Here is a 24648-nt window from a genome sequence, read left to right as displayed (position 1 = left end):
GAGTTTCCAATAGTTCCTTTAAATCTTCCTGTTGTTACCCTCCCTCCCTTCTTTCATGCCCTCTGAGTTGTTTCCACAGGCGAGTTGAAGTAAACAATGATATGCTTCTGTGTGAAATTAGTATGCTTGACTCTCCCACTATTGCAGCTGGTAAGCAATAGTTTGCAGTATATCCTCACATGCTGGTGTTTATGCCAAATCAATCCAAAAGTCCATTTTGCCACTGGCAGACACCATCTTCTCTCACAGACCAATTGCATCAAACATTAGCCTTTCCAGGGGAGATTTGCCAAGTCAGACTTGAAATGCAGATATATTAACAAATTAAGAGCTCACCTCCCCCTATGACTATTTATCTCTGCAGCCCGGTCTTTCCAAAGTTTTTTGAAGTCCTTCCAGCGGCTAGCGAGATCCGGCTCCTTTCTAATATCCATATTTGGAGAGTCTTTTATCGTCTTTCAAGCGTTTCAAAAAACAAAAGCCTTGGTTATATAGTATTGTTATTTTCACAGTTTATTTTTTCCCATCTCACTTGCTATAAATAATGTAAACGGTTCTTCTGGGTGGCAGAGGTTGTCAAGTATTGTAATAAATCGTGGTAAAAAAAAACCCTTTACCCCCCCTCCTTTTCCATTCCGTTCCAACGTACCGGCTTAGATGTTATTCTTAGATGTTATTCTTTCTTCCTCTCCGTCACTCTTGGCACCTCAGTGGCTGGCTTAATTGGCAGATTAATTTTCCCCTCTTCGCTTGAAGCACGTCCAAAACTTATCTAATTTTTCATCTTAAAAAATGGAACTTGGTGCGCTCGCGGGGACAGCGTCCAGAAGATCGGAACTCCCTTGGGGGCTTTCCATCCAGTGCCCCCCCTCCTTCTTTACGAACTTGGGGGTGGTTTATTGGGCATCCGCGGATGAGACTGCATCTTCCCTTACACCGGGAAGAATTTGGGAGGCTGATTACTCCCATCTCAGCCTCTAAATTGCCTCGTGGGAGCTGTAGAGATGGTATTGTCGGCCATCTTCCGTGGAACCTCAAGCGGAAGTCCCCAAGAACAGTTTCAGGTTAAGAACGGACCTCCAGAACGAATTAAGTTCTTAACCTGAGGTACCACTGTACTGCGAAGGAGTACATGTGAAAGCCTATACAGTCGTACCTTGGTTTTTGAACTGCTTAGTTCTCAAACATTTTGGCTCCCGAACACTGCAAACCCGGAAGTGACTGTTCCAGTTTGCAAACTATTTATGGAAGCCGAACGTCTGATGGGGCTTCCTCAGCTTCTGATTGGCTGCAGGGACATGCCTGAATCTCAGGTTCTACCTAAGACCACACCTTTTCTGTGAAATATCTATGATGTCTTGATGATGCATCATGAGATGTATTATGGGAAAGCATTGTTCGGGGCTTCTGGCTGCTTCCTCTTTGTGGTAGTGGGAAGTCTTGTTGCAACAATGAAGATCAGGCCTACAGGCCACTGTTTTGCTTCTATCTCCTGGCTGAAGTCTCTTGCTTGCCAGGCCCCCATCTGAACCTATCAGAGCCAAGGTTAGGCAATTGTGGGGTGCTCCAATGACTCCCTTACACAAGGGAAACCAGAGCTCACAGAAACGCTATTTACTTTCCCGTTGCAGCAGCACCTATTTATCTACTTGCACTGGCATGCTTTCGAACTGCTAGGTTAGCAGGAGCTGGGACAGAACAACGGGAGCTCGCCCCATTGCGCGGATTTAAACCGCCGACCATCCGATCGGCAAGCCCAAGAGGCTCAGTGCTTTACAACACAGCGCCACCAATGGGATAAGCGCTCAGAACAGCAGCGAAGGCGGGTCGGAAATATGTGCAGAGCCCTGCGAGCTTTCTTCTCTCCCGCTGACCAGCGCAAAGCCAATTGGCTCGCGGAAGCCCAAATGCGAAAGAAGGCCAGCGGCCGCGAGCCACTCAGGAGGCGGCGAGGAGATTTGGGCGGCGCCTCATTGGCCGCTGTCCCCGTGGCGAGATGGCGCGTGGCCCCCTCCTGATCAGTCGGGCGCTGCGCCGCTTCCCTTTCGCCGGTTGCCAAGACGACGGAGCGGGGTGACGTGCACTTGGGCTGGGCGTGGCGAGCGCTCGCGATTGGCTACGCGATCGGGCGATGGCCGCTGGCCGGGGTGTCGCGAGCCGGGTGTCCTTGCGTAGCTGGGAGAGCGGGCGCTTCAGTCTGCGGCAAAGGAGTAAGGGAGAGGAAGAGGTGCTGACTAGGCCGACTACGGAGAGAGGAGGCTGCCGGTCTTGCCAACCCCAGCCGTTGCCTGAAGGAGGTACTTGGCCGCTACACGGGGGAGCGTCGCCGCGCCGCGGGCAGAATTCTAGACAGGCGCGCCGCGGGCAGCCTCTCCTTCCGCGCGGAGGGGACCTTGTCCGCCTCCTTTCCTCCTTCATGAGGGGACGCCGAGGCCTCCGAAACCGGCTGAGGTGCCCGCCGTCTCTCGGGGTACCGTCGGCCGAACGATGGCAGGGCGCGCGCGGGGGGTGGGGGAGGGGAAGCCGAGGGTGTTGGCGCCGCCGACGATTGCCCACCGGTCCAAGGCTGGGATTTGGCGGTTTCCTCAAGAGGCTCCCTGGGCGGGGGAACGGGGAACAAAAGGACACGACACGACTAACCGACCCCACCCCGGCCTTGGACTCCGCGCAGGTGCTCGCCGGTGTTTCCGCCGGCCTCCCTGCCCCGTCCTTCGGTTCCTTGTGGGCAGCCGTCAGCATCTCTTGACGGTGGCCCTGGGAAGGAGGCTGGTTCCTCGGCTACGGCAAGTAGCATCGCGGAGCGGCATTCGGTCCAGCGTTACACATTCAGGCTGAGGAGAGATTACGATAACAAGCCGAAACCTCCCCCAAGAGATACGAGGAGCATCCTGAAACTGTGATCTTTGCTCAGGAGGATGGGGTAGAGCGTAGCTGTTTGGGGGGGGCGGTAGAAATCAGCTGCAGAGTTAATATGAAGACCCCCATTAGCAACTATGGTTCAGATCATTGCTGATCGCTTCCCCACCCTCTCTATATTCAGCTTGCATTTTTGCGTCAGGAAGGATGCCTTTGGGGTGTGGTTGGTGGCAGCATATTTGCAGAGCAGTCGTGCTCATGGTTATCTGATTATTGCTTTTAAGAATTTAGTTATTTTTCACTGATTATTATTGCATCACATTTAAAATGACCAGGTTCTTTCCATCAAGGACTGGCTTGGTTGAATTTCCTTGATAATGAATACTATGTACAGTGGTACCTCGGTTTACATACGCTTCAGGTTACAGACGCTTCAGGTTACAGACTCTGCTAACCCAGAAATGTTACCTCGGGTTAAGAAGTTTGCTTCAGGATGAGAACAGAAATCGTGCTCCGGCGGCACAGCAGCAGCAGCAGCAGGAGGCCCCATTAGCTAAAGTGGTGCTTCAGGTTAACTACAGTTTCAGGTTAAGAACGGACCTCCGGAACGAATTAAGTACTTAACCCGAGGTACCACTGTGGTTGGTTGGATTTCCTTGATAATTAAATAATTCACTACTTCCTAGCAGGTTTCCAAGCACTGTATTGCTTTAATTTAGGAACAAGTGGTGATAATTCCAATGCAATCATAACTTTGGCCAACTTCATAAGTGACTATTATTTTGGAATTTCCATTTTTCCATAATCATACTGAGTTTCTTGTGCTTAAGGAAAGTAGGAGACGGGAATGGCTGCCGGGAGATACAAAAATGTACCGGTATCTATGAATTTCTATACAAACTGCTTGGTCAGAATAAGTTGGTTTAAGTGACTTACTGAAAGGTAAAAGTGCTCAATAAATGGTACTCAAGGGACGTTACTTTGTAAAGTGTAATATCTGCATGTGGATTTATAAAGCTAAGTTAAATCTAAAATGCTTAGTCATATTCAGGGTATTATACAAATTAAATGAATAAACCAGTCACGTTCCTGGTTTCTTAAAGTTAAAGCCTTCTAGAAGGCTTGAAGCTTTTGTCCCACAACATATCACATTCTTTATTTGGAGACTTTGTCTTTATTGAAGAGAGGATATATTTATCTTTGTGATTATGAAGTGCAATCTTTGCAAAATTATGTTCAGTAGCAGAACCTCTCATAAAGGGTCCAACGATAATTGCTTAAGGGAGATGAAGATCCTGTTTAATAGTCTGAGTGGGAGACTGTGTGCACTAAAATAAAACCTTTCTGACTCATCAACTGACCACTATTTCAAACGCTACTTCAAACTACAGTTATACCTCATGTTGTGTCAGCTTCAGGTTGCGTTTTTTCGGGTTGTGGACTGCCGAAACCCAGAAGTACGGGAATTGGTTACTTCCGGGTTTCAGCAGTCGCGCATGCGCAGAAGCGCTAAATCACGTTTGGATCACATTCGCAACCCGAGCATCCACTGTAATCATATCTTAGAGTGTGACTTGTTAGCATTCATACTTCACAGGAGACTTTAGGCAGTTATAATGAAAATGTCCAATTTTGTACCACCTTTCTGAAAGATTAATGAAGATGTTATGCGATTGGTGATTCATATTTTTGAGAAAAGTTTATAGCGGCTAGTCTGGTTGATGGAAAATAAACCCAGATTGCTTCTAAATTATTTGTTGTGGCATTACGGTAATAGAGCAGAACTCCCACTTTGTCTTGAAATATTTTGTGTATGTTAGCTTAAAATAGATTTCAAAGTAAATTTAATAAGGACTGAAACAAAGTAATGAAAAAGTTCTATATGTTTCATATTTAAGTGCACTTGATATGTACAGCAACCTATTTACATGTAGCATTATCTGTAGCGAATCTGTAGATCTGTTAACAGTATATTTGACAGGGCCAACACACTAATAGTTACAGAAATTAGGTTTGTTTTTATGAGGGAAAAGATCATATTTAAGATTCAGTGGGAATTTGTATTTTAATTTTGCCTATAAAGCCTAATGTTGAAATAGACACAGCATTGTGTTTTATATAAGTTAACCTGTAAACTTTATGAAAATAGTTTTGAAACCCAGCATCATTTGAAAACTCTGCATAATAATTCATCCTTGTAAATGAATTTGTTGGCCCATCCACCCACACATCTCTGTCAGTCATATGTGGCTTAAAGAAAATAACAACTGCTTTATATTGACCTCCTGAAGAGTTTAATTTGCTTCAGGTAGCCAGTTGAATGACTGGTTCATATTTTTATTTCTTTATGAGGATGCAGTGAAAGTAGATTAGCAGCTGGATGCTGTTGACTGCATATTACTTGAGTGTGATCAATACATAGTGGAGTTCCTTACTATATGATTAAGTGGCAGTCTACCTTTTGTATTGAATGGTGCTTACATGTGATAACAACTTCAAGTAGTCATGGTATGCACTCAGTCCTGCTTTAAGAGTACGCCCTGCCCAACTCTCCAGAGAGTTTTTGCCGTGCTCCTTAGCTGGAGCCCTGGATGCTGTTAGGTGCTGTATGTCTTTACTTATCTTTTACTGGTTGTGTGCTGTAATTGTAGCCATCTCTAATAGGGAAAATGGACATAGAGTCTAGGAAGGCAGTATAAAGTAAATGCATGCAAGCGGTTATCAGAAAACTAGTGTAGTCAGTTAGTGTGGCCTGCTCAGTAGTTTATCCTCTAGGTGGCATTAAAATTGGGGGTGTAAAAGGAGAAACAGTACGTACTAGCCATGCAGTTGTGTACAACTAAGATTTCACAGAGGTATTTCAACTGAATTAATAGTGCAATACCCTGCTGTGCTTTGTGAAAGCTTTGTGTCTTGTTCCTTATAAGAGAACAAAAGAGTGTCTTGGCACCACTTTGAAGGGTACATTTAGCAAGACTGTGTGCTGGCCTCCCACATATATTACAGGTGAACTAGCAAACCAGGCTGAAACCCTAGACTCTTTCCCTCATTTGATGAAGTGACTATGTAAGGCTGAGGAGTTTTGCCCACTATTGCATCAATTGCACTTGCTGGGTGGAGGAAGAGCCTCCGTGTGACGTAGCAGGATGCTGCTTAAAGCTTCTTGAAGGGAAAGTGTTCTCAAGTCTTTTAGAAGGCAGACGTTTCTGTAGTTATTTTTCATGGAGCTATTTTTCATGGATTAATGCTTTAAATATGATGGGTATGATGGCTGAGCCATTGCGGAATTCCTTAAAACTTTGACTTTTACCTGAGCAAAAAAATTTACTATACGGTATTTTTATTTCCTTGCATTTTGTCTTAGATTTGGAAAAAGAACTTTTGAAAATGCTGTCCAGACTCTTTCGAATGCACGGCCTTTTTGTGGCCTCACACCCATGGGAGGTCATAGTGGGAACTGTAACTCTTACCATCTGTATGATGTCCATGAAGATGTTCACTGGTAACGACAAGATCTGTGGCTGGAATTATGAATGCCCCAAATTTGAAGAAGTAAGAAGTTAAATTTATTCTTTTAAATACTACTTGTCCGTATAATCATCTTATTTGAAATTCATAATTAAATGTTGCTTCACTGAAGCTATCCATTGACTAATTTACATAGATTGCATTCTCTTCTGTTTCAGAGGTCTAAATATATCAGTAGATTGCAGTATAGGAAGCAGGTGGCGCTGTGATCCAAACCTCTGAGCCTCTAGGGCTTGCTGATCAGAAGGTCAGTGGTTTGAATCCATGCGACGGGGTGAGCTCCCATTGCTCTGTCCCAGTACCTGCAAACCTAGCAGTTTGAAAGCATACCAGTGTGAGTAGATACATAGGTACCACAGCGGCAGGAAGGTAAACAGCATTTCCGTTCGCTACCGTACTTGTCGTGGTGTCCCGTTATACCAGAAGCGATTTAGTCATTCTGGCCACATGATACAGAAAGCTGTCTGTGGATAAATGCTGGCTCTCTTGGCCTGAAGTGAGATGAACACCGCACCCCAAAGTCGCCTTTGAGTGGATTTAACTGCCCAGGGGTCCTTTACCTTTTTTACCTTTAGACTGCAGTTTTTAATGTAGTAAGTTGTAAGTTGTAGCGATTAGTGAAATGCAGTATACTAACTTCTCAGATAAACCTAAAATACTGATATGAGTTCTCTGAAACTGCTCCAGAAATGCAGTTTACTCACAATTTTTTTATATTAAAAATGCATTTAGATTATATTTCTTTCTTTCAGGACGTTTTGAGCAGTGATATCATAATCCTGACAATCACACGCTGTATAGCAATCCTTTATATATACTTCCAGTTTCAGAATCTGAGGCAGCTTGGTTCAAAATATATTTTAGGTAAGATACATTGATTTATATAATTATTAATGTATGTCAGTAAAAACAAACAAACAAGCACCCAAGTAAATGAAGGATAATAACTTACTCCCAAACATATGTGCCCTGATCTGTCAATTGTGAACAACACATAAAAACAAGTTTGTGTATGGGGATTTCCCAAATTGGTGCCAACATAAGTAACATTTGGGCCATGAACACACAGTGGAACAAGAAAATTGCCAGTGCTAGAAGGACTTCTTTCTTGTTTATGACCTGGGGCAGGTCCTGTCTGGGGCTCAGCACCAATCTAATGGAGAAACGTGCAGCATACAGCACACAACTGGGTTGAATTCATATTTGCTTTTAGCCAACTTTCACTCATGTAGGAGGAAGGGGGTTATGGGAGGCAATTTTTGCAGATTGTTCCTTCCCTTTGCAGCTCCTTGGAAATATGTCATAGGGTTGGAGGACTCTTCAAAACAGCATGAGAGGCAGTGCAGAGGTTATTGGTGAAAACTGCTTGAGCCCCATTCTCCAGCAGGGGGCCTCCATAGGCTCTTTGTGTCTTCTGTAAATTGAAGGAACCTTGTTCCCAGATGGGAAACTGGATCCATTCAGTTATATTTTACAGCAGCTATTCAAGATAATAAATGTTGAAATAACTGAGGAGAACCTGAGGACTTCCATTCCTGCCAACTGGAAAAATCGTGCAAGTGCAATTTAGCATTGCTGAGAGCTGTGGAAGGTGCATGTAAATGTTCTACTGATTAACTGTACTTTCCATAATACTACTGATCTAGCCAACAGGACCCATTTGCAATGGAAAGGGAACCCACCGTCTACTTGTAAATGAGAAAATGTAAGGGACAGATGGCAGAGGACCACTGGTGGTTTGGCAGTTCTAGCTGAACAAGGATAAAAATGCATCTTAATGTCCCAGCGTTTTAGTCAGCAGGATAGTATCCTTGTACCAGATTTGACCCCCAACAGGTCAGGAACTCAATCTTATAATCTAAAGAGACTGGCCTAAATTTCCAAGAGCACAATGCATATGGGCAGTTCCTACTGGCCACAAGGCAAATTCAGTGCTATGTCCTCCTTCACAGCTCTGTCATTGACTAGACAGTTTGCCCCAAATATATTTTATTTGAAATTAAGGAAACAGAGATAAAGTATTCTATACTCTGGATTCTTCCTTAGAATTACTAATATAAGACCAGAATGACAGAAGCACATGGATAAATAGAACATTATCTATTTGCCCATATCTGTCCTAAAAGTAACACGAAGCAAAATGGTGTAGCAGTTTCACAACAGAATCCATTGTATCTATGCTTTCTGCAAAGGGAAGGATTTGGATTAGGTTTAAAATATTATTTTGCAAGGAAGTGTGTTTGTATTTGTTTAATGCCTTTTTACATAGACCTTTCCTTTCTCATTTTGGTAGGTATTGCTGGGCTCTTCACAATCTTCTCGAGTTTTGTCTTCAGTACAGTAGTGATTCATTTCCTTGATAAAGAATTGACGGGCCTGAAGTACGTATTACTCATTGCTATGTTTTTTTGAAAATATACCATCATCTATTCAGGAGCTGTTTTTTTGACAGTTGACCACCCTAGTCTTGAAATTAAGAATTGGAGAGGTGAAACAAAATAGGAGGGCACTCCAGAAGTTTTCAGGCTAGCCTCATCTCATTCACAGGAAGAAATTGTACATGCATCTTTTTATGCTGCTTCTGGCATGACCATCCTTTCCTGTGAAATTATACAACAGAGGTCTTCGGGATTTAATTCCCCTTCTGTGTGTTTTCCTTTCAAATGTTGAATGCTAGGCCCAAAAAATCTGATTGGCAGGCTTCCACAGAGATTTCCTCTTATTTCACTTTCAGTGCTGAAAGAGAGCTTTTCTCCCTCTTCAGTATTCTTGCTGTTACTCTGTGATCTCCAGGCAGCCTTAGCTTTGCCTACATTATCCATTCTTCATCTATCCAATATAGACAAGTGGAAGATCAAGTATGTTGAGTGTATCCAAACAAATACATGCCACATAAAACTGTTTAATGGGTATTTGAAGTTTAAGGAATAAATCATAACTAATTCTGGTATAGGTTTTGGGCTTGTGTAATTGGGATTGTTTCTTAAGATGTGGGTTTTTTTGTTTCTGTTTTGCATGTCGATAATAATTTTTGTATCTTTTCAGTGAAGCTCTGCCATTCTTCTTGCTTCTGGTTGACCTCTCCAGGGCCAGCGCATTAGCCAAATTCGCGCTCAGTTCCAACTCGCAGGTCAGCCAACTTATCCATTTGATAAAGAACATTTTGAAATAGGGTTTACAAACAATGATATTCTGAGAGCAAAGTCTTAGGGACAATTTGGAAGCAAATCTTCGCACCTCTGCTTAAACATGAGCTTGTATAAATTTACATTAGGTATTTTGTTTATATGATATTTAATCTCTAACGTAAAAGTATGCTGTTGCAGCAACTGTCTGAAAGGGAGAAGGCATGGGTTTTCCCTTAGGTCTAATCCTTTTCTTGCTACTTAAATAAATTCAGTTTTGAGGGAACTTGGGATACAAAACAATCTTTCTATTTTGCTTGCTGCTTAATTACTATCCACCAATCCAGTTAACAAACACAATTTTTTCAACCTGTAGTCCAGCAACATCTTGAGGTCCGCAGGTTCCCCAGATCAGATTTACAATTCCCATATTCCCTTATGATTGGTCATGTTTACTGGGGCTGATGGGAGTTTGAGTCCAACATTTGTAGTACCCAGTTTACCCAGCACTGTTGTACATTAACTAACTTATTTTTTTCTATTTGTATAGGATGAAGTACGAGAAAATATTTCACGTGGCATGGCTATCCTGGGCCCTACATTTACACTTGATGCTCTTGTTGAATGTCTTGTCATTGGCGTTGGTACCATGTCTGGTAAGCTGAGGAATTTTGAGGAGCACAACCAAAAGCTTAACAAGTTTCAGGAACAAACAAATTAGCATCTCATAGGCAGCTGTGTGTCTTACTACTTCTTGTGCTAATTGTGTTGATTGAACTGGAGTCTTTATTATGATTATTACTGTTTTTGTGGCTTTGGAAGGTTCCTGCTTTGAGAACACAAAGGAATTCATAATTTTAGTTCTGTTTTATACTAGAGGGTAGGGGGAATGAGATATGCAACTTTCTTTTGTTCTCCTGTCATATATCTGTTATGAATGGCAAGTGAAATTGTGTGCAGAACATAAGCACTCTTGATTCATTCCTTTCTCTTCCCTTAACGCGGAGGTACCAGGCCTGAATTAAACAGCTGGTCACAGCTGCAACGAAGCTGTTTAACAGCTGTTAAACAGCTGTAACGAAGTCTATTATCATCTTAAGGAAAATATTTGGCACACGTTATTTGTAACCATTGCATGTGCCAAGGTGTTGCATATGAATTTTGCATAGTTAATAATTAAATATTGCATAGTTACATAGTAACTGTAGGCTAATTATTCTTGGTTTGTTTGTTTGTTTTGTTCCCCATAAGATGGGATTTGTTAGTTTATGCTGCCCATGTTTCTATACATGTTAACTGCCAAGCTCATGCTCATAAATTTGTAATATGTTTGGGTGAATGAAGAGCCTGCTTGCATGAGCAGAAAGGCACTTCTGCTTAGAGAAGATGTGCGATTTTCAGCTTGGCTCTCCCCTCCCATGCCATATAACACCCTATCAACAGAAGCATAGTATCCAGGTCAAGGGAAGTAACAGTACCACTTTATTGAGGGCACAAGGAGAAGGGGACGACAGAGGACGAGATGGTTGGACAGTGTTCTCAAAGCCACAAACATGAGTCTGACCAAACTGCGGGAGGCAGTGGAAGATAGGAGTGCCTGGCGTGCTCTGGTCCATGGGGTCACGAAGAGTCGGACACGACTAAATGACTAAACAACAACATTGTGCCTTGGTCAGAATCAAACTAGAGTACTGTGTCCAGTTTTGGGCACCACTGTTCAAGAACGAAATTGAAAAGCTGGAATTTGTGCAGAAGATGACAAAGATTGATAAAAAAAGATTGAAACCAGGCTTTATGAGGAACAGTTCAGGGAGTTGGGTATGCTTAGCATGGAGAATAGAAGATGGAGTGTTAATATGGCAGCCATCTTCAAATATCTGAAGGCCTGTCACATGGAAGATGGAGCAAGCTTGTTTTCTCCTGCTCCAGAGGGTAGGACCTGAACTATTGGATTGAAATGACAAGAAAGCAGATTCCAACTAAACGTTAGGTAGAACTTTCTGCTGCTAAGAACTATTTCAAAATGGAACAGACTGCCTTGGAAGGTGGTGAGCTCTCCTTCATTGGAGGTTTTTAAGCAGAGGTTGTATGGCCATCTTTCAGGGATTCTTTAGCCTTGATTCCTTCATTGCAGGGGGGGTTGAACTAGGTGACCCCCTCCCTCTAGTCCAGGCATGGCCAAACTTGGCCCTCCAGCTGTTTTGGGACTACAGTTCCCATCATTCCTGACCACTGGTCCTGTTAGCTAGGGATGATGGGAGTTGTAGTTCCAAAACAGCTGGAGGGCCAAGTCTGGCCATGCCTTGGCTAGTCCCTTGCAACTGTACAATTCTGCAAAGGCAAATATGGTGTATATAAACATACAACTAAATGTGGTTTGGGATTATTCTAGCTTCACATTTACTTATGCCAGCAGACTTTTAGAAATTGCTGGTCATGAGTAGCAAGCTGTGTGTTATTTCCAGTAGGAAGAGGGATTACAAGGAAGTTCTTCTCACTTCTGTCCATTTTGTATTGAGTGCATGTGCCACAGTGTCTAGAGGTGTGCTTGTATGCCTTTTAAAATCCATATGAAAACACAGTGGTGGGAAACAGGGATTCTAATGCTTGGTATTTGTCTCTCTAACAGGAGTAAGACAGCTTGAAATCATGTGCTGTTTTGGCTGTATGTCTGTCCTGGCCAACTATTTTGTCTTCATGACATTCTTTCCTGCATGTGTGTCACTGGTATTGGAGGTAAGAGTATGTCAAAATCATCACTGATATAACCACCAGCAATAACTATCTACTTTCTAGGACTGATGTTTTATTGTTCAAGTGTAATTGGGAGCCAGAAAATGAAATACTTTATAATTAAACGGGCTTAAACTATTGGAGAAAATAAGCCTATGGGGATCTGGGAAAAACTGGAATAAAAATAAAACATTTTCTTTAAATTTGGCATTGAGAGAACTGTTAAAATTTTGACAGGATGGTATATGTCTCCAGTTTTGATCAGTAAGAATTAATGTTTTCTGGAAATGCCCCAATTCCACCCACCCCACAATAATTCTCCATGTACTGTATGATGTTTTAGCAGAAAAGTTTCTAGGATTTAGGTCAGGACTGTGGAACTATTGTCCCTCCAGCTGATGGGAATTGTATTTCAGCAACATCTGTTAGGTGAAATGCTCCCCATAACTGATCGAAGTTATTCAATTCCATTATTGTGCTATATAATATTATATATATAAATATGTAGGTAATGCCTCATACTGTTCTCTTTATTGTTTAGGCGGGGGTTGAGTAACTTTTTAAAAAATTAAAATTATATTGAAAATGGTTTTTGTTCCAAGAACATTTATTAAAAACAAGGGGAAATCATTTGTATATGTGCCAGTCAAAGGATTTCCCCTAGCAATTGAAATTTATGGAAATTGCACAAGAGCATTTCGTAGCTGTTGCTCCTGATTATTTTAAAGAGCCTTGTGCAAGAAAACTTAACAGAGGAAACAGTCTAATATGGGCTAATAAAATGCTGTAATTTATTTTGAAGACTCTGTGATCTGCAAAGAGTTAAGGTTATAACCACAGGCATTAATAAACTCCTAGCTTTGATATAATTATGATTCATACTGCAGTTGTCAGACTGTATGTTTGCAGCATAGTTAGAATGCAACAACTGTAATATTTTGTTACCCTGTTACAGATTTGTTTTTTTTTTGGAAAAACAATATGTAAACTCTGTTTTGTCTTCCTTATTTCATATGTTATATATAGTTAGAGGATAAATGCTTCTTTATTTTGGTCTCACCTCCATAAGCATATCTAATCTTCACTAGCAGAGGAAGGGGGAGTGGAGGGGGCGGAGCGCCACAGGCAGCACTGGGGTTGCAGGGTGCCCTCCAGCATGGGACGCGGAGCAGGACGCTTGTGGTGCGTGGCCTGCAGGGCACCCCAGCCGCCGCCTCCCTCCTGGCTGCCCTCCAGCTGAGGGGAAGGCGGTGGGTGGACTCTGTGCAGGCTCCGATCAGCACGCCCTGCCCCTCCTGCGCAGCACGTGCTTGCTGCCCCGGCACTCGAGTGGCTAGCTACATCACTGCTAATCTTTATAATATTTAGGAGAGCTAAAAGCCAGTTACACAAGCATCTTTACCATTGTTTCTATTTTGAAAGGTTAATCTTACGTTCCACACAGAAATATACACAGTTGTATACCTTGTCATATGGTCCTGTGCAAAAGACTTCTGGAAACTTGTTTTTCAAATCTATGTTGTATATATACTATTGATTTCTGCAGCTTTCCCGAGAAAGCCGTGAAGGACGTCCCATATGGCAGCTTAGTCACTTTGCTCGTGTTCTTGAAGAAGAAGAAAACAAACCTAATCCTGTAACGCAGAGAGTCAAAATGATTATGGTAGGTTGTTGCTTTTAATGGACTCTTATTTTGAGCACTCTGAGTCAGTAAAACAGATTTGGTTTGATTTATTAATTTTAAAAGTGTTTACCACTTAATATAATAAATAAATTAAGTGGATTACAATAAAAATTCAATAAAGTTGAATTTATCCAAACTGGATAAAGACAAAATTAAAGAGTCCAGGAAAACTTGAGTATAAAATGTTAAGAGGTATTTAAAGTGCATTGAGTTCCCCAAAATGTAACAGATTCAGTTGCCATGTAATTTGACTATTAGCAGCCTGAGTATGACATGCAAGTTGAAAAGAAAAAAGAAACATGACCATTTGGGCTCAAAGCCTGGTAGGAGACCAAACTCCAGTGATTTCCATTCCTCCTCCCTACACTTGGAATGTGTTACCAGAATTAAGACTGTGTGTTGCATTAATTAGGAGGGCACTAGCCATGCTGACTACAGCTTTTTAAAATGAACATTATTTCTGTTGACTTCATTTTTTTAATCTTACAAATTTTCAACTTCAGCAAAGAAATAATAATAAGTAACAGGACACAAATGCCTTGCAGTAAGCTACACCTTTCAGTAGACTCACTGAAATCAGTGGACTTAGGTTCCTGAGGATGACTAACATTGGATATCACCCTCCCCAAATACACTATAAAGGAGGACCATGCATGAATATTTATTTGGAAGTGGTATCTACCATTTTCTCATCTTTGTGTTTAATGTTGGCTTTGGTGCAAAGCCCTTGGTGAGCTAATCAATAACAACTGACTTCTTAACTTTAAGTCTCTAGGTTTGGTTCTTGTTCATGCTCACAGTCGTTGGATAGCAGAGCCATCTGTTCAGAACAGCACAGCAGAAATTTCTATGGGACTGGATGAAAGTGCACCAAAGAGAATTGAACCTAATGTTTCTCTATGGCAATTCTATCTTTCCAGGTATGTTTTCGCATAATGTTGCTAATCAGCATTCCATTGCATTTGCCATAAATGTTAGATTCCGTCTAGTAGATAGGTGTTTGTTTGTTTGTTTGTTTGTTGCTTTTCCAAGTAATATAGACCAGTGCATTTTAATTATTTAAATAGTAGAATTCTCCTATCACAGAGCTTGAATTTCTGTGCAGGTCTTTTTTTAATCACGTAAGAGTCATTGGAGGATGGCACACACGTTGAGTTTAAAGGATTTGGACAGTTACATTTTTTCCTGGGTCTAGTCCCAATGTGAATAATTCTGAGTGTTGAAATTATTTATATGCTAGCTATGCTATTCAAATAAGTGTCACACTTTACCTATGGCTGATATATATGCTACTATTGCAGCATGATAGCTGCTTGAGTGGTAGTTTCCCATGTTGCTGACAATTGCTCTCAGGGTTCACGTGATTTGATATGCTTGCTTCCCATGACACTACTGCATGCCTACAGGAAAGGATAGACAGTAACCTTGACTTAAAGCATTGTCATGCATGCCTTCTTAACAGTGAAGTAGGTAATGTAGTCAACTTCTCTAATCTTTCTAGGATGGCCAGTATGGACATTGAGCAAGTTATTACACTTGGGTTAGCTTTCCTCCTTGCTGTCAAATACATCTTCTTTGAGCAAACAGAGATGGAATCTACACTGTCATTGAAGAACCCTATAACATCCCCACTAGTGGTCCAGAAAAAAAATCCTGAACACTGCTGCATAAAGCAATCTGTGCCTTTAAAATCTAATCCTAGTCCCAGAAAAGTAGAAAATCTTCCACTTGCCAAAGACAGAAAAGGTAACCTTTTAGTATTATCTTTTTTAGCAATACAAACAAGTTGTTGATGAAACTGCCCACTCTTCAAATTTCCAATGTTGGTGTTCTCTGCAGATGAAGTTAAAATGCCTGTCGTACAAGAATCTCCATCGAAGGCCACATTTGTGGTTGGCAATTGTACTTCTTCAGAAACTTCCCCAGTTAGTGACAGCAAATATCCTGGAATTGAATTGCCTAAAGAGATACGCTCTATTGAAGAATGTCTGAGTATATTTAAGAATGACAAGGTATGAAAGGAGAACTATGGAATCATCTAGTACTTTAAAGTTGTTCAGGATCTTTATGCAAAAACTATTAATTGGGTTATTCACAACATCTATTGAGTGGAGTGCACTGTGTTTATACGTGTCAACTTTGTGAACGTGACATGCAGAGTAAATTTGGAAACATTCTGCTTTTTCTTTTTACTCATGCTGATTTATAGTCATTGAAATTCTCAAGAATGGGTAAAAAAATGGATTGGCTTCAGAATGGATCCAGTCTTACTCTATCACGAAGGGAAGGGTGGCGCTCTAGCAGAAAATGCCTGCTGAAGGTGAATTTTGCAGATTTCCTCTTCCCCACTGCCACTTCCCATGCTGTTGTGTGGGATTCTTCTGACCCCCCCCCCAAAACAGCTTTTAGGGGGACATAGTGGGAATTGGGGAAAACTGCCCCTTTTTTGGTATGTTTTGGTAACTTGCGCCCAAAATTACACCAGTGGTGGGAAACCTGATGCCTGGGTGCAGAATGTGGCTTTCCAGGTCTCTCCTTCCAGCCCTCAGGGCTCTCCATTGACTGCTCTGTGCCTTCCTCAAGCCCTTTTGCCTGGCTGGAATGTGGCACTGCATTATGATCATGCCTGTTGCTTGCCTCGGTGGAGTATGGAGAGAGGTGTTTGTGGTGGTGTGTAAAAACATCTTGACTCATTTGCATGGCTCGAATGTAGCCCAGTGTCCAAAGCTCAGAGTCACACCTGTTGCTCCATTCATTTTAGCCAATGGCCCCACCTGCCACTGGCATGTGCCCCCCCCCCATTGCCTCAGGGAGAAGGTAACCTTTGAGCTGGAAAAGGGTTGCCTTAACATTTTTCAAAGGCTGGGTATGAGCAATACAAATGGTCTGCTCCCCAGAATAATATTTTTCCAAATTTATTTTACACTTGAGCTGTTACACTTCAAATGTCCATCTCTTCCCCTGTGACCTACCCCACCAAATCAATGGCAATCTTTTTAAATAGTGGTTAAGAGCCTCTAAGCTTACACTCGGTGCCTTCTCGGTAGTGGCACCTGCCCTGTGGAACACCCTCCCACCAGATGTCAAAGAGAAAAACGACTACCAGACTTTTAGAAGACATCTGAAGGCAGCCCTGTTTAGGGAAGCTTTTAATGTTTAATAGATTATTGTATTTTAATATTCTGTTGAAAGCCACCCAGAGTGGCTAGGGAAACCCAGCCAGATGGGCGGGGTATACATAATAAATTATTATTATTACTGGCTGTATAAAAGTGTTCATATTGAACCTTGGAAAGTGTAAGTTTCCATTGTGGTTCCACTGTTAAGATCATTAGATTGACTGTAGCTGAGTGTGTTGCAGATAAAACCATTCTATATGTTCCTCCTTGTTGTTTGAAATCTGGAAGAGAGGCTTTGCTCTGGTTTCTATCTTGTCAGAAGTTAAATCCCTCCTTAAAAGGTCAAGAAGTAAGAGTCTATATTGCCACCCACACTTTGGAATTTATGGCATGCTGACAAGTTAAAGTTCTTGTTTTCCCAGTCTTTACTAGCAGCTAAAATTCTAGCTGTTACATGGCTTGATACATATAGACTTACAGACTCAAATGTTTTGTGGAAGAAACATTGCCTTTGCCTGGTCCCAAAAGACCAACAAAGATGAAGTCAAGAGCAAATTTTCCTGGAGGAGTGAATCTCTTTTGCTGGACTTTCAACTAATTCTCTGCTTAATTGTAGTTCTGTATGTAATGCTTTGTTGCCTCAAGCAAAGAGGCAACCTGTAAATACTTTTTAAAAATAAAGTTACCAAATTATTTCTTTTCTCTAGATGGGTGCAAAGTTCCTTTCTGATGCTGAGGTCGTTAGTTTAGTCAATGCAAAATATATTCCTGCCTATAAGCTGGAAACTTTGATGGAAACTCAGGAACGTGGTGTGTCGATTCGCAGACAAATGTTATCCCAGAAGCTTCCTGAACCTTCCTCCCTACAGCGTCTTCCTTATAAGAACTACGATTATTCTTTGGTGAGCACAAGTGGGCGAATGTAACTGTGTATAAACATTTTTTCTTTTAACAGAGGAATTCAGTGTTCCAAACTTCTTGATTTGGAGTCTGGCATAATGAGTTTCATCAGTAATAGCTATGAGTTCTCAGCCTGTGGTAAATGAGAAAGGAGAGCATCGGGTATAGCTAGTGGTGGACGTTTTGTAAAGTCAGTGAGGTGGCATCTCCTTGGGTTTTTTGTTGCTTCTGTAACCTTCCCAGCTTACAGAGGGACAGCCTTTTTCAGGATTACACAAATGCCTCTTCCCTGTTTGTAACAAGTTGTGATGATATACATTGTTAATTTTCTTGTGTCATAGAACAAGAGAACTTGTTAAACTTGTTCTGCCCGCACCTTATTACCAAGATGATAGAGGAGAGTATGCAGAGTGTGTTGTTACTGATGTTGGAAAACTGCCTAAGTTACTTGACAGTCACATTGAATGAGAGTGGAAAGAAATTGTTTTACTCTTTGTAACAAGTTACTTTAAATATCAAACGTTTGAGTTTTAAAAATATTTTTTATAACTATGAAATTTGTAATTTTTGAAAAATGTGGTGATGGTTACATCTTAATTGTTGGCTTTTTTGTTAAGGTGCTGGGTGCCTGTTGCGAAAATGTGATTGGATACATGCCAATCCCTGTGGGAGTGGCAGGCCCCCTTCTTCTGGATAAGAAAGAGTTTCAAGTTCCAATGGCAACAACAGAAGGCTGTCTGGTGGCAAGCACAAATAGAGGGTGCAGAGCAATATGTGTAAGTATTAATTACACAAGCTGTGATGGCCGGGCACTATTTAAGCAGCTACTATGAAACAATAGTTACTTGTTTGTTGAACCTGCACATTAACCAGCCACTCACCCTACCATTTGGCGGTTTTTTGCTTTCAGCTTGGTGGAGGTGCCAGTAGTCGCATTCTGGCAGATGGAATGACACGAGGGCCTGTTGTAAGGCTGCCTACTGCCTGCCAGGCTGCCGAAGTGAAGGCTTGGCTGGAAACCCCAGAAGGATTCAAGATAACTAAAGATGCGTTTGATAGCACAAGCAGGTTAGCATTTTCTATAGCTCGCAAGAGGGAGGCAGGAGGGAACCTTAATGTTGTTGTCGACAGTTGAAAGTCATGCACCCAAAATGTATTATGAGATGGGATGTAATCTAATAAACTTTCTTCTTTATAGATTTGCCCGTCTGCAAAGGCTTCAAATTGGTTTGGCTGGCCGCAACCTTTATATTCGCTTCTCGTCTAGAACTGGTGATGCAATGGGAATGAACATGATTTCGAAAGTAAGCTCTAGAATTTGTTCTGTGTATTTAAACAATTATTTCAAAATTCACTAATTAGTCAAGGCTTTTCTAGGAAACTGTGAGGGATAAGAGAAAATCAATACTGTATAAAGAGTCAGGATTCTTGTCCCTTATGCGTGTGCATACACATCTTTCTTGTGTGTGAAAGTGTTACACTAATAGAAAATAGTATTGTAGTCCAATTAAATGAAATATCTCTGATCGGAGAATCTCCCTCAGGACATAAAGGATTATCTGGAACAAATTGCTTTGTATTATCTTCAGTTCCTAGTTGATAAAATGAAGAGGGGTCACAGTTCTCTTACAGGGCAAATGAAATGTGTGGTCTTTGAACACTTGTTCTATATAGTTCAAAATGAACTGTTCTTGAAATGTGTAGTGGTATGATATCCAGAGTGCAATCAGTATAGATATTGTTTCATTATGGTGGCTGATTTTCCATTGCTCACTTTGCTCTGCCTCCTCCTCTTCTGTTCTTTCAAACACTCACAATTGCTATCAGGATGGAAGGGGGATGGGTGCAGAGAGAAAAGCACAGTCAGAAAGGAGCTAGGCCTAAGGAGGCATCTGATGTTCCCTACAGAGGCTATTTAGGTCCACAGCTGGCCATGGAAGCAAGCTGATAACCTGATAGGTTCCCAGGCATTGCCCTGATGCCCATGGGGACAGTACTGGTGACTCTGGAATGATGTGCCTTGCACATGGCCTCTCGAGTTCAGTTCAAATGTTACTTAAATGGTTAATAAAAATTCTGTGTATATTTTCCCAGTTCCACTGTCAAATTTCAGCAGCAATTCTTTTGAGACGAGATCAATGAGAATTACAGTGCTTCATGGCTGGTGTTCAGTAAATACATTTTCTCTCTCTTTCCCTTTCCCTTTTTCCAAACAGGGCACTGAGAAAGCGCTTGGAAGGCTACAAGAAGAGTTTCCTGATCTCCACATTGTAGCTGTTAGTGGGAATTACTGTACAGATAAAAAACCAGCTGCAATAAACTGGATAGAGGGGAGAGGGAAGTCTGTGGTCTGTGAGGCAATCATTCCTGCAAAGGTTGTAAAAGAGGTGAGTACATGCTCTGTGAGCCAACACTCTTGGATTCAACATGTTTGTTAAATGGCTTGTGTTGAATTCATTTTCAGATTATCACTACTTTCAATCTTCTGTCCTGTTCAGAGTAGCTTGCCAGACTGCCTGGCTATAGGTCTGTGTCATGTGATGAAGAAGGGTGGGGTAGAAGTTTTAAAGATTAGTAATAACGTAGTAGGCACATTAGATCTCCCTAGGAATTCTTAGCACCCTGTGATGATGATATTTCAGGTGGGGTGGAGAATTTAGGGTTTGTTTTCCCCCACAGCAATTGCATCTACATAATGAGTTTTATCCCTGAGTAGCAGAGAATTACTGCTTCAGCTTCTGAGAAGTATAACAGTATTTTGTGGGCTTCTTCTAGGTACTGAAATCTACCACAGAAGCCATGATTGAAGTCAATATAAACAAGAATTTGGTTGGTTCCGCAATGGCTGGCAGCATCGGTGGCTATAATGCTCACGCAGCAAACATTGTCACTGCAATATATATTGCATGTGGGCAGGTATGTTAGCCCTTGACTTATTGTATGCTAGAGATTATGTAGCTGAAACATGCCTATGCTAAAACTGAAATTTTCTGTACTGACTGTAGGATGCAGCACAGAATATTAGCAGCTCAAACTGCATCACACTGATGGAATCAACTGGCCCTACCAATGAAGATCTATATATCAGTTGCACAATGCCCTCAATCGAAATTGGAACCGTGGGTGGAGGAACCAATCTTTTACCACAGCAGGCTTGTTTGCAGGTATGAAGTAGCAAAAGACAGAAAGCTGCTAACCCAGAACCATACTCAGATCTGTATTGTAACTGCATAGCCCTATTTAGGGAAGTTTTTAATGTTTGTTATTTTATCGTGTTTTTAATATTCTGTTGGGAACTGCCCAGAGTGGTTGGGGAAACTCAGCCAGATGGGCGGTATGTAAAAATTAATAATAATAATAATAATAATAATAATAATAATAATAATAATATAAGAAACAACAACAAATTGCAGGGTGAAAAATCTATTTTGCTGCATTGGCATTGGGTGGGCACTCAGGACCTTCATGTCAGTATCAAGAATACAAACACCCATTCACACCACACCTCTTGTCTCCAATCTCACACTTTCCTGGTGCTCAGCTGTCCAGAGTGGCAAGAAAAATCAAGGTCCTTGTGCTGCTATCAAAGAGAACTATCTTAGCTGCATTGGAGGATGAATAATTTTCCTGCCAGCCAACTAATAGCTTCCCCCAATTCTCAGCTAAGTGCAGCTCTCCTGGGTTCATTGGGCTGCACAAAGAGCAACTGATAGCCACATGTGGACTGCAGGTTGCCACCTCTGTTCAGAGGCTATAGTTAAATTTGTTCATGTTTTGCAATTTGGAACCCATGTACTATGCCTGCAAACCCACATTTATCCCACCATTTCCTGATTATTACTGTTCTTTTCAAGGATAAACTTCTCATGTGTACCAATGGAAAAAACATGTATGCCTGTCACTCGCGTGCCTGAATTTAAAGCAGAGCATGTATGAGAAGAACACTTGTAATCACAGAGCCCATGACCTTTGGGAGTGATGAAATGTTTCACTAGTTTGTGAAATGTAACATAAAGCATGCATAGTTTTTCTTCTTTCCCTCTCTCCCACCCATTTTTTTTTAAAATCAGTTTAGGTTCTACAGGTCAGACACTGATACCAAGCTCAGTGTGACAACATTGGCTCTCCAAGATCCCATGCAGATGAACCTGGGACTTGCTGAGTGCAAAGCCTGTATTCTACCACTGAGTTGTCAACTCTGCATTATGCTTTCTGTGTTTTTGAGAGAACCTTAGGTTGTTCATGCCTTGAATATAACCTGTTTCTGCCTAGCTTCTAAAGTAGAGTGTCTCCTCTTGCTTACAGGTGCTGGGGGTTCAGGGAGCAAGTACAGAGAGCCCTGGAGAAAATGCTCGCCAGCTTGCCAGAATTGTGTGTGGCACAGTAATGGCAGGAGAACTCTCTCTAATGGCTGCTTTAGCTGCCGGGCATTTGGTCAAAAGCCACATGATCCACAACAGGTGAGAAAGAAATTATGCCCCACCAACTAACAAAATACAATGTGGAAATCAGGACATACCTGAATTTGTTTCTATTGTTTTTAATAGGTCGAAAATTAACCTGCAAGATCTCCAAGGAACTTGTACCAAGAAAGCTGTTTGAGTATTGGCAAACTTGGAGCAAAGCATTGCTGTGGCTGTTTGACCAGTGAGAAGAAATAACACATCTGTGAATTTTGGAAGGAAGATAAATCTTCAGTGCAGTGAATTCTTGGAAATACACTTGAAAGAGGATCAGTGGACATATAGGCAGCCCACAGCTTCCTGAATCCTTAGCCCCTTTGTCTGCCATAAAAGGATGCTTCTCTGTGGGAAATGCTCCAGATAGTTCTTACATGGGACTATGAATAAGCTAGAGTCATATACTTTATAGAGTGAGGCTCCTTGTAGTCTACTCAAGTTATTCAAAAGTGTCTGCCTTTGTCATTTTTGAGGTGAACATATTTTGACTAGTGTACTACTGAGAAATAAGTTCAGTAACTTTGTTTTAAACCAGTCTACTCCATTAGTTGCTTTGCAGTGTCCATTGTGATCACTGTTTTCAGGTTAACCTGGAGTGTCATGCATCTGCAGCAAGAACTAGCCACCAGTAAAACTCCTTTGGGGCAAGAGAATAGCCAACTCCACCAAATTAATCACTTTTCAGCAAATTGGGGGATGGAGAGGGGTTTCAGAACGGCTTGTTGGCGTTTTCATATGTTGTAACTGCTTTCAGGTCTCATCTAATTGCTTCTCACAAAATCCTTACTTTAGTTTTATTCAAAATTTTAAGCCTAGAATTTGGGTGTTGGGATAATTTCACTGAGTCACAATAGTTTTCAGAAGTCTCGATTTCAGAGTGCTTCGCATTCTGTTGTGTATTAATACAGTTTTTTAACGTTCATGAAAGTATGTGACATTTCTGTAATACAGACATGTGAAGTTAACAGGCATGTTGTTCAGAGGCTCTTACCTTGCACTGGGGTGAGAAACTGCAGAACAAGCCACTGGGAAGTTCTCTTGGGCTAGCCCTGTGGAAATGATGGGCAGCTGCTCTAGACACTGGTTCCTGTTAAGTTCAGTGGTGCTTTCCCCAGGAGAATGTCATAGTGAACAGCATCCCTGGTAAAGTTTAAAAGGAATGGTTTCAAGCAAGTCAAAAACATGTTTACACTATTTCTTAATCATCACTTTTGAATATGATGTGCACTTCTGCAGGAATAGGTGTGTATCTCAAGATGAGAGAGCGGTTAAATTAATACTACTTGATTACTTATTTAATATTTCTTTTCCTGAAGAAATTGTAAGGATTTTTTTTTTAAGCAAGTTCTAAATGTGTTTTTTTTAGCAAGTTAAGTTGCTTATCACTTCTTGAAGACTAACTACAGGATTTAAGATGAGAGAAGAAAAGCAATTCCATCCAAGGTAGCTGCATACCAGGGAAGTGCACTCAAAGCTACACAGGAAAACTTGTTGGAAGACTATAGATGGAATGATGGCTCACTGTTCCAAGTTGGCTCAAAGGACAATTTGAGGGCTGAGGTCCTTAAGCTTCTCATTGGAACTCATTGTGAGTGTCCCTTTTTGTGTGGTACTCTTGTTTGTAGTACTTTGTTAATAGGTTATAGAGCTAATGCAAATCAACACCTATTGCTAGGTATGTGCTACGGCTACTTGTAAATAGCATCATGAATGTCCATATCCTTACAGTATTGTTGTCCAGAAGTTACTGTTTTTTCTTATTTATGCAGAGTTTGACCTTGCTTTGATTATTTAATATGACACTGAGCTAGCAATAAATGGTTTGTTCAGTGCTTATTTGGGTGAATGTAACTGATGTTCTGTCTTTTAAAAAACAAACCATTTTGTACTATTACAAAATTGTGTACATTTTGGTACAGATACTTTTTCAGTTTCAGTAAAACAATGCAAAAACACCTAAGGGAAGTTGTGTTTCTAAAAACATCTAATTGCAGACGTCAGTAGCACAGTATGTTGACTCCAGTTTTTTGCACTACAAGGTTTTTAGAGAACCCTGGTTCCCAACATGATTTGGGGTGGCAGGAGAATATATATTAATTTTTGTATTATAGCCCACCTGTTGAAGTTTTCAAGGTGCCTTACAGTATATTTAAAATAAAATAAAACAGACAGCATTAAGCAATTACTTGGGTGGGACAAAGGCACGTATAGTGCACTTGTGTGTGCACGTGCATACACGTGCA

The 24648-nt window shown here is 41.4% G+C and overlaps 1 protein-coding gene across 4 annotated transcripts; it reads left to right on the top strand.

Annotated features, from left to right (window-relative positions):
* The first annotated feature begins 1958 nt into the window (after positions 1-1958).
* HMGCR (3-hydroxy-3-methylglutaryl-CoA reductase) lies at positions 1959-24360 on the top strand. Of its 4 annotated transcripts, none has more exons than XM_083576380.1 (20): positions 1959-2297; positions 6221-6408; positions 7137-7248; positions 8678-8765; positions 9430-9514; positions 10060-10165; positions 12139-12245; positions 13789-13905; positions 14695-14846; positions 15428-15672; positions 15766-15938; positions 17753-17947; positions 18563-18721; positions 18856-19013; positions 19144-19249; positions 20162-20332; positions 20721-20861; positions 20951-21109; positions 22251-22405; positions 22493-24360. In XM_083576380.1, the coding sequence occupies exons 1-20, from the start codon at positions 2132-2134 to the stop codon at positions 22545-22547; spliced, it is 2838 nt and encodes a 945-aa protein (XP_083432506.1). In that variant the 5' UTR covers positions 1959-2131; the 3' UTR covers positions 22548-24360. The 4 variants fall into 4 exon arrangements, with proteins under 4 accessions (XP_083432506.1, XP_083432509.1, XP_083432508.1 ...); XM_083576383.1 differs by having other exon boundaries at positions 2178-2451; XM_083576382.1 differs by having other exon boundaries at positions 2195-2470.
* The last annotated feature ends 288 nt before the right edge of the window (positions 24361-24648 follow it).

Source organism: Podarcis filfolensis (assembly GCF_964270895.1).
Source record: "Podarcis filfolensis genome assembly, chromosome: 11".
NCBI classification, from domain to species: Eukaryota; Metazoa; Chordata; class Lepidosauria; order Squamata; family Lacertidae; genus Podarcis; species Podarcis filfolensis.
Note: the sequence above shows the minus strand (reverse complement) of the source record. Positions and strands in the feature narration are given on the sequence as shown.